Here is an 18207-nt window from a genome sequence, read left to right as displayed (position 1 = left end):
TCTGCAAAAAACTTGACTGGGGCGGGGGTTCTCCTAACAGGACAATGACCCTAAACATACAACCAAAGCTACTATGGAATGGTTTAGATCAAATTATATTTTTTAGAATCGCCCCAGTCAAAGCCCAGACCTAAATCCAATAGAGAACCTGCGGAAAGACTTGAGAGCTGAAGCTATTTTGCTCAATTTCACGCTCTAGATGTGCAAAGTTGGTAGAGTGTCAGGAACCATGATACAGACGAAGACAACAAATGCATTAAAAAAAAAATCACACCTTTTAATAAAATGGTACAACTGGAGGTGGTATATGGTCCCAGTGCGAGTATCAACTTTTGTTCCGGGGGTGTCCCCACGGTGCTTTAGAGGATGTAACACAGATGGTACCATGTATCACATATGGTAGACATGCCAGAAGGTGAGACGATTCTGGATACGCACATACAATTTTATATACTCTTTAACCCAGGTTAATCTTCCTAAATCACCTCTAAATGCACTGCAGAGGGAGCACCGAAGTACATGAAAAAACCGATAGCCTTTATATTTGTAGCGGCAAGAAAATCCATAGCAAAATCTTGGAAGTCCCCTACTATTCCTTTGTATCTACTGAAGAATAAATTGTCCTGGATAATGGTGAACGAGAGGTTGTCTGCTTCTGTAGAGGACAAGGTTACTGGGTTTCATAAAGTATGGGACCCGTGGATCAATTATCTCATGACCACGCAATGATCTGGGCCAATATTAGAGATTCGTCTTTTAATGTTGGAGTGCTCCCCCTTCCCCTCTTTTTTCTTGGCTATGCCTTTTCCTTTACTCTTTTCTTTATTTTCTTTTTGAATTTGTTGTTGTGCGACGGGTCCCTGAGGCCAGTTGGAAATTTAGTTAGGAGGTCCTGCGATAGTTCGGATTTAGATCTTGTTAGTTGACAGTTCTAGTATACGGACCCAAGAGAATAGTGTATGCTGGTTATATATTTGCGCTTTCAATGACTCGTACGTGTGTTCTCATGGCAATGACAAATGATGTTTTTGTTTTTATTGTATTCTTATTTGAAACTTTAATAAAAATATTGGAAAACAAAAATGGTACAACTGGTAAATGTAGTCAAAACATAGTCAGGGTTTGGTAGCCAAATCGGGTAGTCAGAACAAGCCAGGAAATCAGGAAGCCAGAGATGCGCATAGTCAGAGGAAGCAGACAGGATCAGTTATCAGAAGGGACGTCAGCCAGGCAAGTCTTCAACAGGAACACAGCAAAAAGCCTCAAGATATGTTAACGAAGGCAATTGATGAAACAAATCAGGCCGTTTAAATAGCCAGAAGGGGCTGGCTGTAGGCTTGACTGACAAGCAGGAGATGATCAACACTGTGGAACGATGAGTACAGGCAATTAACCAACACAGCTGAGCAACCTGAGCACAGAGAAGGATGGGCTGAGAGTCCAGCCCTAACAGGGCCGCCGCCTCCTCAACGAACACTCCCCCTCTGAGGACCACCAGGTTTGAGGGAAGAACGTCTATGGTAAGCAGGGAGGAAGAAAAAGAGCATGTACGTCCAAGGATGAGACCCAAGAGCGTTCTTCCGGACTGTAGCCTTTTCAATGAACCAGGTACTACATGCGGCCATGGAACCTATTGGAGTTAATGATCGATTGCTTCTCATACTCCTCATGGTTCTCAAACTGCACCGGGTGAGGACTTGGTACCGAGGTGGTGAAGCTGTTGCATAGCAAAGGTTTCAATAAGGAGACATGAAAAACATTCCTGGTAGGAAGGCACAGGTAGGCGTCGGCGGTCAGCGAGTCTATATCTCTCACTGGCACGTGACAAGGACTCCTGGACCTGCACCCAAGTGGAACAAAGAACACAGGAATTCTTTGAGGAGCAAATAAGTTAGGCAACATTGATAGTTGGAAACCATAATTCGCCATAAACGGAGACAATAGCGGTATTCACGGCACTATTGTGAGTAAACTTCGCTCAAGGTCTGACAACTTGTTATGGTCAGAAATAGAAGAGCGTAGAAACTGCTCCAAGGCTTGGTTGGCTTGTTCTGTGGCCCCATTGGACTGCGGGTGATACACAGAGGAGGTAGAAAGCTGAATTACTAACTGCACAAAAGGCTCGCCAAAATGATGGAGACAAACTGGCTACCCCTGTCAAAGATAACCTTGGGTAGCCCATATAACCGAAAGATATCCTGAGCAAGAATGGATGCCAGTTCTTTGGATGTGAGCAACTTCTTTAGTGGAATACAATGTGACATTTTCAAGAACCGGTCAACCACCAAAATAATAACTGTTGCACTAAATTCCCAATAAAATACATTTACGTTTTTTGGTTGTAACATGACAAAATGTGGAAAATGTCAAAGGGTATGAATACTTTTTCAAGGCACTAGGTATACAGTATCTCACAAAAGAAAGTACACTCCTCACATTTTTGTAAATATATTATATATCTTTTTATGTGACAACACTGAAGAAATTACACTTTGCTACAATGTAAAGTAGTGCATTTACCACTTGTATAACACTGTAAATTCGCTGTCCCCTCAAAATAACTCAACACACAGCCATTCATGTCTAAACCACTGGCAACAAAAGTGAGTACACCCCTAAGTAAAAATGTCCAAATTGGGCCCAAAGTGTGAATATTTTGTGTGGCCACCATTCTTTTCGAGCACTGCCTTAATCCTCTAGGGCATGGAGTTCACCAGAGCTTCACAGGTTGCCACTGGAGTCCTCTTCCACTCCTCCATGACAACATCACATAGCTGGTGGATGTTAGAGACCTTGCGCTCCTTCACCTTCCATTTGAGGATGCCCCACAGATGCTCAATAGGGTTTATGTCTGCAGACATGCTTGGCCAGTCCATTGCTTTTACCCTCAGCTTTAGCAAGATGGTAGTCATTGTGGAGGTGTGTTTGGGGTCGTTATGTTGGAATACTGCCCTGTGGCCCAGACTCCGAAGTGAGGAGATCGTACTTGGCTTCAGTATGTCACAGTACATGTTGGCCTTCACGATTCCCTCAATGAACAGTAGCTCCGCAGTGCTGGCAGCACTCATGGAACCCCAGACCATGACACTCCCACCACCATGCTTGATTGTAGGCAAGACACACTTGACTTTGTACGCCTCATCTGTTTGCCGCCACACACGATTGACACCATCTGAACCAAATGCGTTTATCTTGGTCTCATCAGACCACGGGACATGGTTCCATTAATCCCTGTCCTTAGTCTGCTTGTCTTCAGCAAACCGTTTGCAGGCTTTCTTGTTCATCATCTTTAGAAGAGGCTTCCTTCTGGGAGTACAGCCATGCAGACCAATTTGATGCAGTGTGTGGCGTATGGTCTGAGCACTGACAGGCTGACCCCCACCCCTTCAACCTCTGCGGCAATGCTGGCAGCACTCATATGTCTATTTCCCAAAGACAACCTCTGGATAGGACGTAGAGCATGTTTTTTTCAGATTCTCAGAGTCCTTTGCCATGAGGTGAGAATGTTAAATTTTCAGTGACCAGTATGAGAGAGTGAGAGTAATGACACCAAATGTAACACACCCACTCCCCGTTCACACCTTAGACTTGTAACACTAACGAGTCATATAACACCAGGGAGGGAACAGAATCAAGGATTTCCAGGTGGGATAGCAGATTTTTCTCGTAGCAGCTTTTCTTTTTTTATATATATTTTTTTCTTTAACATTTTATTTGGTCTTAAGTTGTCAGTAGCAACACACATAATGCTTAAGACAGCAGACATAGAACAAAAGTAAAAATGTACAAGGTAATTTCCAAGTGGGGCAATGAAAATATATATATATATATATATATATATATATATATATATATATATATATATATATATATATATATATATATATATATATATATACACACATATATATATACATATACATATACACATATACACACACACATATACATATACACACACACACACACACACACGCACACACACACAGTACAGACCAAAAGTTTGGACACACCTTCTCAATCAAAGAGACTTCTTTATTTTCATGACTATGAAAATTGTAGATTCACACTGAAGGCATCAAAACTATGAATGAACACATGTGGAATTATACATAACAAAAAAGTGTCAAACAACCGAAAATATATTTAATATTCTAGGTTCTTCAAAGTAGCCACCTTTTGCAGCAGACACATCTCTAGAACTGTTAAGAGGAGTTTGTGTGAATCAGGCCTTCATGGTAGAATATCTGCTAGGAAACCACTGCTAAAGAAAGGCAACAAGCAGAAGAGCCTTGTTTGGGCTAAAGAACACAAGGAATGGACATTAGACCAGTGGAAATCTGTGCTTTGGTCTGATGAGTCCAAACTTGAGATCTTTGGTTCCAACCCCTGTGTCTTTGTGCGACGCAGAAAAGGTGAACGGATGGACTCTACATGTCACCGTGAAGCATGGAGGAGGAGGTGTGGGGGTGCTTTGCTGGTGACACTGTTGGGGATTTAATCAAAATTGAAGGCATACTGAACCAGCATGGCTACCACAGCATCTTGCAGCGGCATGCTATTCCATCCGGTTTGCGTTTATTTGGACCATCATTTATTTTTCAACAGGACAATGACCCCAAACTCACCTCCAGGCTGTGTAAGGGCTATTTGACCAAGAAGGAGAGTGATGGGGTGCTGCGCCAGGTGACTACCTCTTGAAGCTCATCAAGAGAATGCCAAGAGTGTGCCAAGCAGTAATCAAAGCAAAAGGTGGCAACTTTGAAGAACCTAGAATATGAAATATATTTTCAGTTGTTTCACACTTTTTTGTTATGTATAATTCCACATGTGTTAATTCATAGTTTTGATGCCTTCAGTGTGAATCTACAATTTCCATAGTCATGAAAATAAAGAAAACTCTTTGAATGAGAAGGTGTGTCCAAACTTTTGGTCTGTACTGTATATATATATATATATATATATATATATATATATATATATATATATATATATATATATATTTAAGGTGATTCATCGTACAGGCTTTTCTTGCTTTATGCAAAATAGGAATGACAGACTCAAAGACCCCTTCTGTTCTTTCTTCTTCTGGGTTTAATACTACTTTAACCACTTCACCTCTGGAAGATTACACCCCTTTCTGACCAGGCCTTTTTGCGATGTGGCACTGCATTACTTTAACTGACAATTGCATGGTCGTGCAACGCTGTACCTGTCGGGGTATTGTGGGGTATTGTCAAGAGGAACATGAGACCCCCAGACCCAACAATGCAAACAAGCTGAAGACCACGATCATATCCTATAAAAGAAGCCCCAAAAAAAAGTAGAGTGCATCATATACTGTACATTAAATTTATTTTCAGTAAGCCAACATGTCTGTATTAAAAATACTTTTTTTTATTGGTCTTATGTAATATTCTGATTTTCTGATATACTGAATTTGGGGTTTTCACTAGCTGTAAGCCATAATCATCAACATTAAAAGAAAAATGCTGAAAATGTATCACTCTGTGTGTAATAATCTATATAATATAGCAGTTTCACTTTTTGAACTGAATTACTGAAATTATTTTACGTTTTGATGTTATTCTAATTATTTTTAAATGCTCCTGTATATTACTGGCCATTAAAGCCTCGAGCGGGCACTGGCTCTGATATTGCATACACAAGGCTTTTTTTTATCTGCATCCAACCCGAGCTGTGTGCTGGCAGTCTATGAAAGTGAGTGCAGGAGTATTGGCTTCACAGACACAGCCACATATCAAAATTTAACAGCCCTGAACGCAGACACCGAGTTCGGGGCCACACACCTGCTCCTGGATGTTCTGTGTTTGTACATTGTTCTACTGCTTGCTAAATTCCCTGATGTCCTGCAAAATGTATGAGAGATGCATTTATACATCTAGATAAACATTTTACTCTTGGTCTATATGTGCTTATAAAAAGAGGATTGTTTGTTTAAAATATATAAACCATTAAAGCTATTCCTTTTATCAAGCCTGCTTTGCCGATTTCCCGTAAGATGGTTATGACAGAATTGATAAGACCGACAGATACAACTTTCTCTCAAGATTATTTTCTCACCAGTGATAATATTTAAATCTTGGCCTCCAGTGTGGTGTTTTCAACAGAGTTTGCACAGCACATGCCAAGTTAACGAACAAATAGCACATCAAGAAAAACCTGTTAACAAAACACACATTATTTACATAAATATTATGCATCAATCATCCTAAGTTAACTGTATAATATCAAATAAAATAATCGAATGATCATCAGTCAATTGTAAGCTGTACGTTATTATAGCAGTGCTTAAAGTGATTGTAAAGTCTCTCTCTCTCTCTCTCTCTCTCTCTCTCTCTCTCTCTCTCTCTCTCTCTCTCTCTCTCTCTCTCTCTCTCTCTCTCTCTCTCTCTCTCTCTCTCTCTCTCTCTCTCTCTCTCTCTCTCTCTCTCTCTCTCTCTCTCTCTCTCTCTCTCTCTCTCTCTCTCTCTCTCTCTCTCTCTCTCTCTCTCTCTCTCTCTCTCTCTCTCTCTCTCTCTCTCTCTCTCTCTCTCTCTCTCTCTCTCTCTCTCTCTCTCTCTCTCTCTCTCTCTCTCTCTCTCTCTCTCTATATATATATATATATATATATATATATATATATATATATATATATAGTGCCCGGGCAAGGGTATACACACACATAACAAACATGTTATACTTGCCTCCTCTGTGCAGTTGGGTTTTGCACAGAGCAGCCTGGATCCTCCTCTTCTCTGGTTCTTCCTTGCTGCTCCTAGTCCCTCCCTCTTTTGAGTGCCCCTCAGCCAGCAGCTTGCTACAGGGGGCACCCAAGTCGAGTCACAGCTCCATGTATCCATTCAGACGAGAGGCCCTGCCCTGACCCTCTCTCCCCTGATTGGCTGACTGACAGCCATGGGAGCCAATGGCACCGCCACTGTCTCAGCCAATTAGGAGGCCTGCCCTGGATGGGTGAGGGGAATCATGGGGAATCATGGACATGGCTGGAGAAAGAAGGGGCTCGGGTAAGTAATCAGGGGGGTGCTGCTACACAAAGAAGTTTTTTTATCTTAATGCATAGAATGTATTAAGATAAAAACTTTCTACCTTCACAACTCCTTTAAGATTTACTTTTGAAAGCACTGGTTTAAACTACATATGTTAAACTAATTTGTGTATCTAAAGCTAGAACAGAGTCCATTATAAACATACATAGTCTTACATTGACAAGATAGGTGCTACCATATCCATTGAAGCAATGAGAATCCCCAGCTCTGCAATCAAAGCAGTCACAAGAAGTGCCCAGGTTGGTTCACCGTTTGCTTTACCATGGCCAAAGACCTGTAGAAAAAAGATTCCCAAATAACAATCAATCTGCTTGGTTTTTGAACAAGTTGACCAAATCTACATTGATGTAACAAATACTGAAAACATAAATTTTCATAGCAAGACAAATACAAACCAAAACTTTCTGATGTAGAATCTTTGACTTTGCGGTACAGGACTCAGTGTTTATTAAGACAATGACAAAAAACAAAACTGAGGAACAACCTTCCCACTCCCAGCTGGCCTCGGTTTTACAGCAATAGGGAGATAAAAAAAAATCAGAGGGTAGGAACCAGTGTGCATACTTGTTAAATAGACATTTACAAAAATTCACAAGTTAATTAGTACACAGATAACCATTCGTAGCATAGCAGGCTTGGCATCAGTTTCAGACAAACAGTTCAAAAGGGATACCCTTTTAAACAGTATATTTAATAGTTTGGAGGCTTATATTATTTGTATTTGCAATAGTATTAGACTTTATACTGTTGCACATGTGAGTATAAGTAAACATTAAAAATAAAGAACCAAGAATCCAGAACTTTGGAATGCTTCAATAGGTTATGCGACCTTACACACATAAATAACTTTTTCCCAATAGTTTCACAGAGACCCAACAGCCTTGTTTATGTTAACTTATTTATATTTCTCACATATATATAGGTTCTGCTGCAGTATGTAAATCAAGCTATCTAAAAAAACAAATATCCATAGCCAAAATTTGTACTGACAAACTAAGCAGCCAAAGAAGTGGCCCATAACAAATTACATGGTTACACTACAAGCTTTAACCACTTAAGACCCGGACATTTTTGCGATATGGCACTGCGTCGCTTTAACTGACAATTGCGCAGTCGTGCGATGTGGCTCCCAAACAAAATTGACGTCCTTTTTTTTACACAAATAATGCTTTCTTTTGGTGGTATTTGATCACCTCTGCGGTTTTTATTTTTTGCGCTATAAACAAAAATAAAGCGTCAATTTTGAAAAAAATGCAATATTTTTTACTTTTTGCTCTAATATATATCCCCAAAAATATATATATATAAAAAAAAAAAACACGTTTTTTCCCTCAGTTTAGGCCGATACGTATTCTTCTACTTATTTTTGGTAAAAAAAAAAAAAAAAAAATCGCAATAAGCGTTTGATTGGTTTGAGCAAAAGTTATAGCGTTTACAAAATAGGGCATAGTTTTATGGCATTTTTATTAATATTTTTTTTTTTTTACTGGTAATGGCGGCGATCAGCGTTTTTTTTGTGACTCCGACATTATGGCGGACACATCAGACACTTGACATATTTTTGGGACCATTGTCATTTTCACAGCAAAAAGTGCTATAAAAATGCACCGATTACTGTGAAAATGACAATGGCAGTGAGGGGGTTAACCACTAGGGGGCGCTAATGGGTTAAGTGTGCCCTAAGGGAGTGATTCTTACTGTAGGGGGGCGTGGCTGGACGTGTTATGTCACTGAACGTCGTTCCCTATAACAGGGAACAGACAATCAGTGACAAGCCACAGAGAAGAATGGGGAAGGTGTGTTTACACTCACCTCCCCCTGTTTTTCGGCACCTGTGACCCGAACGCGGGACACCGGCGGCTATCTAAACCGCGGTCACGGAGCTTCGGACCAGGTCGCGAGCGCGCCGCCGGCGACCCACAACTGGGCACTTAAAGGGCAACGTACCTGTACGTGCCTGTGCCCAGCCTTGCCATTCTGGTGACGTATATTGGCAGTAGGCGATTGTTACATGCCCCCCATGTAGTGCCCGGGTTCCCATGCTTTTTTTGACAATAGCTTGCCTATTAGCCCTAAAGAAGGCTAGAATTTAAAAAAAATCAGTCACCCACATTAAAAAATTCAATAAGCTTTTGCAGCTAAACTAAAACTGAATCCACTGAACCGCTGCGTTTCTCCGTACAAGGCGTCCACTGGGAAAGGAAGCCTCCTTTCCCAGTGGATGCCTTGTACAGAGAAACGCAGTGTCCGGTGGAGCTAAGGACTCTGACGTCATCACACTCCAGCTGATTCGGCGTGAGCCACGGCTGGTTGTCTGTTTTTTGTATTAGTTTTTTTAAACTTTTAAAGTTTGGATGTCAGCAACCCTATATTTTAATAGAGGGTGTCTTTTTTTGACCTACTGCACCATGAAGTTTTTCCTCTTCTTTCTTATTTTATAATATGCCTAAATCTGCCCTCTGAACGACTTCACTTAAACACAAATCCCTGGAGAAGAGAGTGTGTATCCCTGGGTGAGAGATCCAGCTGACCCTGTGATCGTGTGATATACCTTGGAGAGGTGAACCAGACCGTCAAGGAGTGTAGGATTCCTGCTGTGAATTAACCTTCCAGAGTTTGAGCCTGTCAGATTAACCTCCATATGCTGAGCCCATTTGATCTCCGTAACAGAGATCCATCTCTGTTAAGCGGTAAGCGGCCAATTCGTATATCTTTACTTGAAGGAAGTATGAGCTGAAGATTTGCACCCCTGTTCCAGAGTCTAACAGAATCTGTGCAGTCATTTTATATTGGACTCTAAAGTGATTATTGCAGAGTGTGTGCAATAAGCTATATGCATTGTTCTTATATATAGTGTGTTTGTAATATTCCAACCTACATTGCTGGAGTGGGTGCCAATCCCTTCTATACATCTATGGTTAAAAATTCCTTAGAGTTTTTTTCACCAGTCACTTTGGTGTGGTTACTATTTTTACCATTTTTCATATACACACACATTCATATTTTCGCGTGTTAATGCGATTTTTTAGGTTGCGCATTATTTTTTACTCTAACATGTCTACCCTAGTTCACTATTCAAACTAATTTAAAGCGGAGGTTCACCCATAGCGAACACATTTTCCCCTTAGCTTAATGCTCGTTTTGTCTAGGGGAATCGGCCATTTGTTTTAAAATATGATCCGTACTTACCCGTTTACGAGATACATCTTCTCCACCGCTTCCGGGTATGGGCTGCGGGACTGGGCGTTCCTTCTTGATTGACAGTCTTCCGAGAGGCTTCCGACGGTCGCATCCATCGCGTCACGATTTTCCGAAAGAAGTCGAACGTCGGTGCGCAGGCGCAGTATAGAGCCGCACCGACGTTCGGCTTCTTTCGGCTACGAGTGACGCGATGGATGCGACCGTCGGAAGCCTCTCGAAAGACTGTCAATCAAGAAGGAACGCCCGCTCCCGAAGACCCATACCCGGAAGCGACGGAGAAGATGCATCTCGAAAACGGGTAAGTACGGATCATATTTTAAAACAAATAGCCGATTCCCCTAGACAAAACGAGCATGAAGCTAAGGGGAAAATAGAAAAAAAAAACGAATTGGGTGAACTCCCGCTTTAATAATTGCAGCACCTTTTTTTTCTTTTTTCTTAGAGTTTTCACTCTGAACTTGGTCCCTGGGGGGGACATTTGATATTTTAGTTGCACGGTCTCCTAGGGTGGGGGTAGCGCAGATTAACCATACCATACATAGGTAGGGTGCAGCAAGATGGCGGCGACGGCATCGAATGTGACGAGCGCATGATGGTCGTACGCAATGACGTCACTGCGTTCCTGCCATTCAAGAGAACGGTGGTTCTTTTGAATGGAGTGTCTGTACACTGAGGTTTAGGGGTCCAAAACAAAGAGCAGAGAGCACGTTTGCACCATTATCACACAATATCTTGCCTGTTTTTAGCTAGCATGAGGTAAGCAACTTTCTATCTTGGGCCTGGAGAAATTCCAGTAGCTCTGGCCTAGTGTAGCTTCTTTCCCCAAGGAACACAAAATGCAGTGTTGCATGGGAGAAGTTATCATTGGATGCTGCATATGTTTTCGGGCACTTGTGGGGGCCAAGTGGTCCTAAAGCTGAGGAGGATGTGGGAAAACAGGAGGACTGCATAGATCTCACACAGTTCCTTTAAGCTCACATCAAAGGTGGAACCACAAATTTCAATGGTATGCCTTGTGCTGCATGTATCTTGCCCAGTTAACATATTGTGCAGAGAACAATGTACTATTGTTTATAATAAACATTTAAAAATGAAATAGTTAACACCTACTGTATATTTATAATTTGTATGTACAAAAATAAATCGTTTTGTCACCAACAATGCATGACTACAAGAAAAATATCATACATGCTCTGAACGCTTACTCACTCTAATAAATGGAATTATGTTGTCCTTTGCAATGGCCTGAAGTAAACGTGGAGCTCCAGTGAGACTCTGTAATCCAGCTCCACATGTAGAAAAGAAAGAACCAATAACTATGACCCATGGAGAAGGCCATGAAAGGGTTCCAACCACCAGATTTTTGTTCACTGCACTACCATACCTGTGCAAATAAAAACAAATATTACAATGCTTAACATTTCAATGGAGAACCTGTCCATTTACAATAATGTGAGAATTTATCCACTTTTCCCCATTAGCAGAAAGGATAAGACAATGATTTTGAAAGTCAAGTCGTTAAAAAATGTTATTAAAAAAAAATCTAATCTTGGAAAGACTGCTGCACATCAATATAAGGGAGCTATATATATATATATATATATATATATATATATATATATATATATATATATATATATATATATATATATATATATATATATACACATACATATATATATATATATATATATATATATACATACACACACACACACACACACACACACACACACTATACGCCAAGACATACAGTAGGGGAGAATTACTAAAACTGGAACATGCAAAGTCAGGTGCAGCTCTGCATAGAAACCAATCAGCTTCTAGGTTTGTTAAAGCGGAGTTTCACCCAAAAGTGGAACTTCCGCTCATCGGATTCCTCCCTCCCCCAGCCGCCGGGCCAGTAGGAGAGAGAGCGTGCCCAGGGGCAGACTGACAAATCATGGGGCCCCCGGGCAAAAGGAGATTTTGGGGCCCCCGGGCAATAGGAGTCTTTGGGGCCCCCGGGCAATAGGAGATTATGGGGCACCCAGGCAATAGGAGATTATGGGGCACCCAGGCAATAGGAGATTATGGGGCACCCGGGCAATAGGAGATTATGGGGCACCCGGGCAATAGGAGATTATGGGGCACCCGGGCAATAGGAGATTATGGGGCACCCGGGCAATAGGAGATTATGGGGGCCCCAGACAATAGGAGATTATAGGGCCCCAAGGCAATAGGAGATTATGGGGCCCCCAGGCAATAGATTATGGGGTTCCCAGGCATTAAATTATGGGGCCACACAGTATACACACACAGTATGCATACACAGTATACACACAGTATACATACACACAGAATACACATACACACACTGAAAAGGTACTGGAGTGGAGAGGCAGGGCAGCTATAATCTTGGGATTTTTAGACCAAAAGGATGTCGGTAAGGGACAGATGTAAAAAAAAAAACAAACACAGATTTTTACATACTGTCATTGGTTTTACTGGAGTACCTCGCGCATGCGCAGTAGGGTTCCCGACGTGAAGCCGAAAGGCTAAACTGCCGGGTACCCTTACCCGCAATGGCGGCGACTGCTGATGGAAACATCAGCTGCGAGTGCCGACATCGCTGAACTCCAGGACAGGTAAATGTCCATTTATTAAAAGCCAGCAGCTGCACTATGTGTAGCTGCTGGTTTTTAAATTATTTTTTTGGGGCAGAACATCGCTTTAATTGAACAAGCTGAAGTCAGAAGCGGATTGGCTACCATGCACAGATGCAGATTCTAAGTACCCCAGTATTAGTAAATCTCCCCTTGGGTGTCAAATGTAGGCATCTGCTTGATGCAACACTTTATCCGGTTGTACAATAGCCCATTAAGTGAATGGGCTAGCAGCACCTTACAGGCCAAGTTCACCTTTACAGAAAAAATTGTAAACGCACATATTTTTGACAATAAAAAAAATTGCATTTATTATTTTTTCCTGCAGGAGCCTAGAAATGCATTGCGCCATAATCAGTAGATCATGGGTGCAATGTGGGCTCCTGGAGACATGTCCTTCAGCTTTGAACCTCTAAAACGGCTTTCTGTTTGAAAGCTGAAGGTCATGTCAGTGAACTACAAGAGCACTCATCAGCACCCCCAGAGCCCATTGAAACTGCAAGTCCATCTGCAATGGTGGATAACTCTTAAGCTGATGGGAAGTAACTTGGCTGCTCCTCCTGCATCTCACCCCACTCTCAAAAAACAATACAACTGATCTCTCTTCAAACAATACAAACAATCTCCTTTTTAATAGAAACTACTGGCACCACCAATGAGTCTTCAGCTACATGAAATTAACAAAATTGCACTATTGGAAGAAATAGTGGCATCTGCCAACGGGAAAGAAGAATTGTTTTGTAAATTGGTTTTACTGGTTTGACTTCAAATACTCTTCAGATTATCGTGCTCTGGGGTCTCCTGCAGACACTTGGGGAAAGTGGTGACATGGTAGATACTAGTTTACCTTGGGTCCTTTTTTTTTCAAAATGTTTTATTTATAACAGAGGAAACGGTCCACATGGACCACAGTACAAACCACACAGCACATCACAGCTCATAACTGAAACAATCCCCTAGGTAAGGTTCCCCTGAGAGGGTAATGGGGCATCTAAGACCCGAGTATGCCCTACAGGTGATCCGCGGCCCTTCGGGACCGATCCTCCCTTTTTCCATTTACAATAAAAGATATTAGTAATAAGAGGCGAGAGTCAAAGATAAGCGGCTAGATAGCCCAGTGGTAGCGAGGAGACAGGGGGAGGAGGGGGGGGGTGGGAGAGGAGGCGGGGGGGGGGGGTTGTGGAGAAGGCAACCCACGGACATGGGTCAACACGTAGTGTTTACAGGAGACCGCTGTCTCCCAAAGAGTACGGCAGAGGTCTAGTCTGGAGCATGTGCGGCAGGGTGAGGTCTAGTCCGAAGCAGGTGCAGCAGAGTGAGGGGTGGGCGGGTCTAGTGCAGCTCCTCCCCTCAGTTGTTCCCCTTCGCTGGAATACTTAAGATTCCAATGTTGCCAGGTCATTTTATACTGTTCTTGTCTGTTTTGGCTGGTTAGGACCAAGTCCTCCAGCCTGCTCACTTCGTCCACCCGCCCAATCCACGCGGCAATAGTTGGCTGGCTCGTGGTTTTCATAGAATTGGGATACAGGACTTCGCTGCATCCAGCAAGTGGCGCACAACTGAAGTCCCGTATATACGGGCTGGTGTGTCATTAGCATGTAGGAGGAAGTAGGCCGGGTCAAGCGGGACAGAGCAGTCCGTGAATTGCTGCGTTATCCTGTGAACCTCCCTCCAGAAATTCTGGGGTCTAGGGCAGGACCAGAAGATGTGCAGAATAGTCCCCCTATCCGCGTGACAGCGCCAGCAGAGATCCGTTGTCGCCGGAAAGAACTTATGCAATAGGTCTGGCGTCCTATACCAACGCGTTAGGAGCTTGTAGTTCGTCTCCTGAGTTTTGGTGCAGAGGGAAAATCCGATCCGATCAGGAAGGAATTTTTTCCCATGCTGTAGCAAATTGGATCATGCTTTGCTGGGGTTTTTCACCTTCCTCTGGATAAACTGTGGGTGAAGGATTGTATACATCGCAAACTGTTGGCGCTATATAAATCCTGTATAATAATAATAATAATAATACATGGGATTGTTTTTTTTTTTTGGTTGAACTAGATGGACTTCTTCAACTTAACTATGAACAACAACTGTACTATTAACAACTTACTTGTCACGTAAAACGACACCTTCGATGCAAGCTCCAAAAAGCATCACAGTGCTTAAATCTGAATAGTTAAGTTAAGATAATTAAAAAGTTACAGCACAACAACTACGCAGTGAGCATATTTCAAAACTAATATTAGAAAGAACTATGGCAATAGGAAACAAACAATTTTAATTCAATATAATTTTTTATGTTAAAGAGGTTATAACCCAAAGAAAAAAAAAAACAGAGATCCGGTTCCTAAAAAACAAACAAAAAAAAACAGGTTGATCCTGCCCATTCCTGTGTCCCCCTATGTAAGCTGACTTCCCCCTAGGTAAGCTGACCATGGTAATCAAGGCTGCTGATCCAGAATACCATGGTCAGTTTATGTGCCTCTGTCATCCCGCTGCTCTCCTCTCTCCCCCTCCCTCACTGCCTGTCATCAGCTCCTGTGTGTAAACAATCTCTTCCCCGCCCCTCCTGCCACTATTAGTAGCTGGCAGTAAAGTCAGAGTAGGATTACTGCCAGCCCCTCTGTTCTACCAAGTTATAATACACAGTATAAATGTTTAAAATTATGCCGATAAATACCCTCTTTCAGATCGCCTCTTTGCGTTTACGTGACCTCCGGCCGATCCCCTCCCCCAAAATGAGGGCTACAGATGGAAGGGCTGAGCAGACAGCACAGAGGTCACGTGACCTCCCAGCTGACATAGAGATCTAATCCCCTCCCACTGTAGCCCTTAGATCGGGGGAGGGGAGTGGCTGGAGGTCACATGACCACACAGAAACCATCTGAAATAAAGTATTTAACAGCATAATTTTATGTAAACATTCACACTCTGTAGCATACCTTGGTACAACAGACTTTGCAACCACTTTAATAAATCTCTAAACTGATGTTTAAAGAAAAAATGAATACAGAGTTTTTCCAAAGAAAGCATAGCAGAAGCTATTATATGAATGAAACTTGGCAGGCAGTAGGAATGAGATTTAAAATTTTCACAAACAAATATGCAGTAATTTTCCAGGATTTGCATTTCCCTTTAAAACTTCTGAAACTACGTGCTCACTCATAAATACCTATGCAGCCTTTCAACATTGTCTGCAGATAATATTAGGGGGCTTGACAACCCATTCCCTCAATAAAAAATGGGTGGGTTGAGAGCAGCCATAGTATCATTGTGTAGGAGCGACTGTAGTGGGAGAGCTGAAAACCATATAAGGGGACATTAGATAAATCTTTTTGCAAAACCACCCTTGAATTCTGTAAATTGCAATGGTTGGGTGCATCATCTTCTGTGCTGTTCTTAGGTATTTACTTAAGTTTGAAAATCCTTTTCAGAACTGCTACTGCTTTTTTGCTATTCTTTCTTTAATTTTATTTTCTGGTTAACTTGAAGACAGCAGTCACTTTATGCTGCTGATCTGTTCATATCAAGTAGTAGTAGTTTTTATGGAAGTTAATATATACAGTATCTCCCAAAAGTGAGTACACCCCTCACATTTTGGTAAATATTTTATTATATATCTTTTCATGTGACAACACTGAAGAAATTACACTTTGCTACAATGTAAAGTGTACAGCTTGTATACCAGTGTAAAATGCACCCTCAAAATAACTCAACACACATAGCCATTAATGTCTAAACCGTTGGCAACAAAAGTGGGTAAACCCCCAAGTAAAGATGTCCAAATTGGGCCCAACGTGTATATATTTTGTGTGGTCACCATTATTTTCCAGCACTGTCTTAACCACTTAAGCCCCGGACCTTTAGGCAGCTAAATGCCCAGGCCAGGTTTTGCGATTCGGCACTGCGTCGCTTTAACAGACAATTGCGCGGTCGTGCGACGTGGCTCCCAAACAAAATTGGCGTCCTTTTTTCCCCACAAATAGAGCTTTCTTTTGGTGGTACTTGATTACCTCTGCGGTTTTTATTTTTTGTGCTATAAACAGAAATAAAGCGACAATTTTTAAAAAAATGCTATATTTTTTACTTTTTGTTATAATAAATATCCCCCCAAAACATATATAAAAAATGTTTTTTTCCTCAGTTTAGGCCGATACGTATTCTTCGACCTATTTTTGGTAAAAAAAATCGCAATAAGCGTTTATCGATTGGTTTGCGCAAAATTTATAGCGTTTACAAAATAGGGGATAGTTTTATTGCATTTTTATAAATTTTTTTTTTTTTTTTTTACTACTAATGGCGGCGATCAGCGATTTTTTTCGTGACTGCGACATTATGGCGGACACTTCGGACAATTTTGACAAATTTTTGGGACCATTGTCATTTTCACAGCAAAAAATGCATTTAAATTGCATTGTTTATTGTGAAAATGACAGTTGCAGTTTGGGAGTTAACCACAGGGGCGCTGTAGGAGTTAGGGTTCACCTAGTGTGTGTTTACAACTGTAGGGGGGTGTGGCTGTAGGACTGACGTCATCGATCGAGTCTCCCTTATATAAGGGATCACTCGATCGATATGTCGCCACAGTGAAGCACGGGGAAGCCGTGTTTAAACACGGCTCTCCCCGTTCTTCTGCTCCGGGGAGCGATCGCGACGGAGCGGCTATAAACAAATAGCCTTAAAAAACAAAAAAGCTGCGCCAAACTAAAATTAAGTAATAAACCCCTACTTAAAAAAAGCAGAGATTAACAGAAAGTCCAAGAGTCCTCATAAGCAAAAGCTACTGATGTGATTTTCAAAACATTCAAAGACACTGGTTCCTTAAGATGTTACTAGTGCTGAAAAGGTGGATCTTTCAATCACCCGGTGACATGTATACATATCGTGAAGTCCCTCCACCGAGAATAATGAGCCTCTTACCAGATGGCAAGTAACCAGAGCAGTTGGCTATAGCCCAGCCACGGCCTTTGGGTTCCCCAGGGATCACAGGTAAAAAGCCAGCAGCGTCACAACCGCTTTGAAATCAATCGCTCCAATGCAGGAAATTATATAAAAGAAAGGACGCATATAGCGCAATACCGTTGGGTAACAAATTTTAATAAAAAGTAATGTACTTACAGCAAGTTGGAATAAAAACAGCAGGTGTTTTAAAATGTAAATGCCGGCCGGCATGCAGGAGCCCTCCTCCCGAGCGTGGTGACGTCACTGGCGTAGCCTCCCATTTCACGAAATGTATACATGTCACCGGGTGATTGAAAGATCCACCTTTTCAGCACTAGTAACATCTTAAGGAACCATCGTCT

The 18207-nt window shown here is 41.8% G+C and overlaps 1 protein-coding gene across 3 annotated transcripts in view; it reads right to left on the bottom strand.

Annotated features, from left to right (window-relative positions):
- SLC12A4 (solute carrier family 12 member 4) overlaps positions 1-18207 on the bottom strand; it is a 215995-nt gene that overhangs the window by 82788 nt on the left and 115000 nt on the right. For all 3 annotated transcript variants that reach the window (XM_040328834.1, XM_040328835.1, XM_040328836.1), the window contains 4 exons: positions 15015-15072; positions 11481-11655; positions 7226-7344; positions 6085-6183 (listed from right to left, as the gene is read on the bottom strand). In XM_040328834.1, the coding sequence (XP_040184768.1) occupies positions 6085-6183; positions 7226-7344; positions 11481-11655; positions 15015-15072 (451 nt within the window). The remainder of the gene's footprint in view (positions 1-6084; positions 6184-7225; positions 7345-11480; positions 11656-15014; positions 15073-18207) is intronic.

The sequence above is a fragment of the Rana temporaria genome, chromosome 11 (genome assembly GCF_905171775.1).
Source record: "Rana temporaria chromosome 11, aRanTem1.1, whole genome shotgun sequence".
Lineage (NCBI taxonomy): Eukaryota > Metazoa > Chordata > Amphibia > Anura > Ranidae > Rana > Rana temporaria.
The sequence above is the reverse complement of the archived record's forward strand: the minus strand, read 5'-3'. Positions and strand labels throughout refer to the sequence as shown.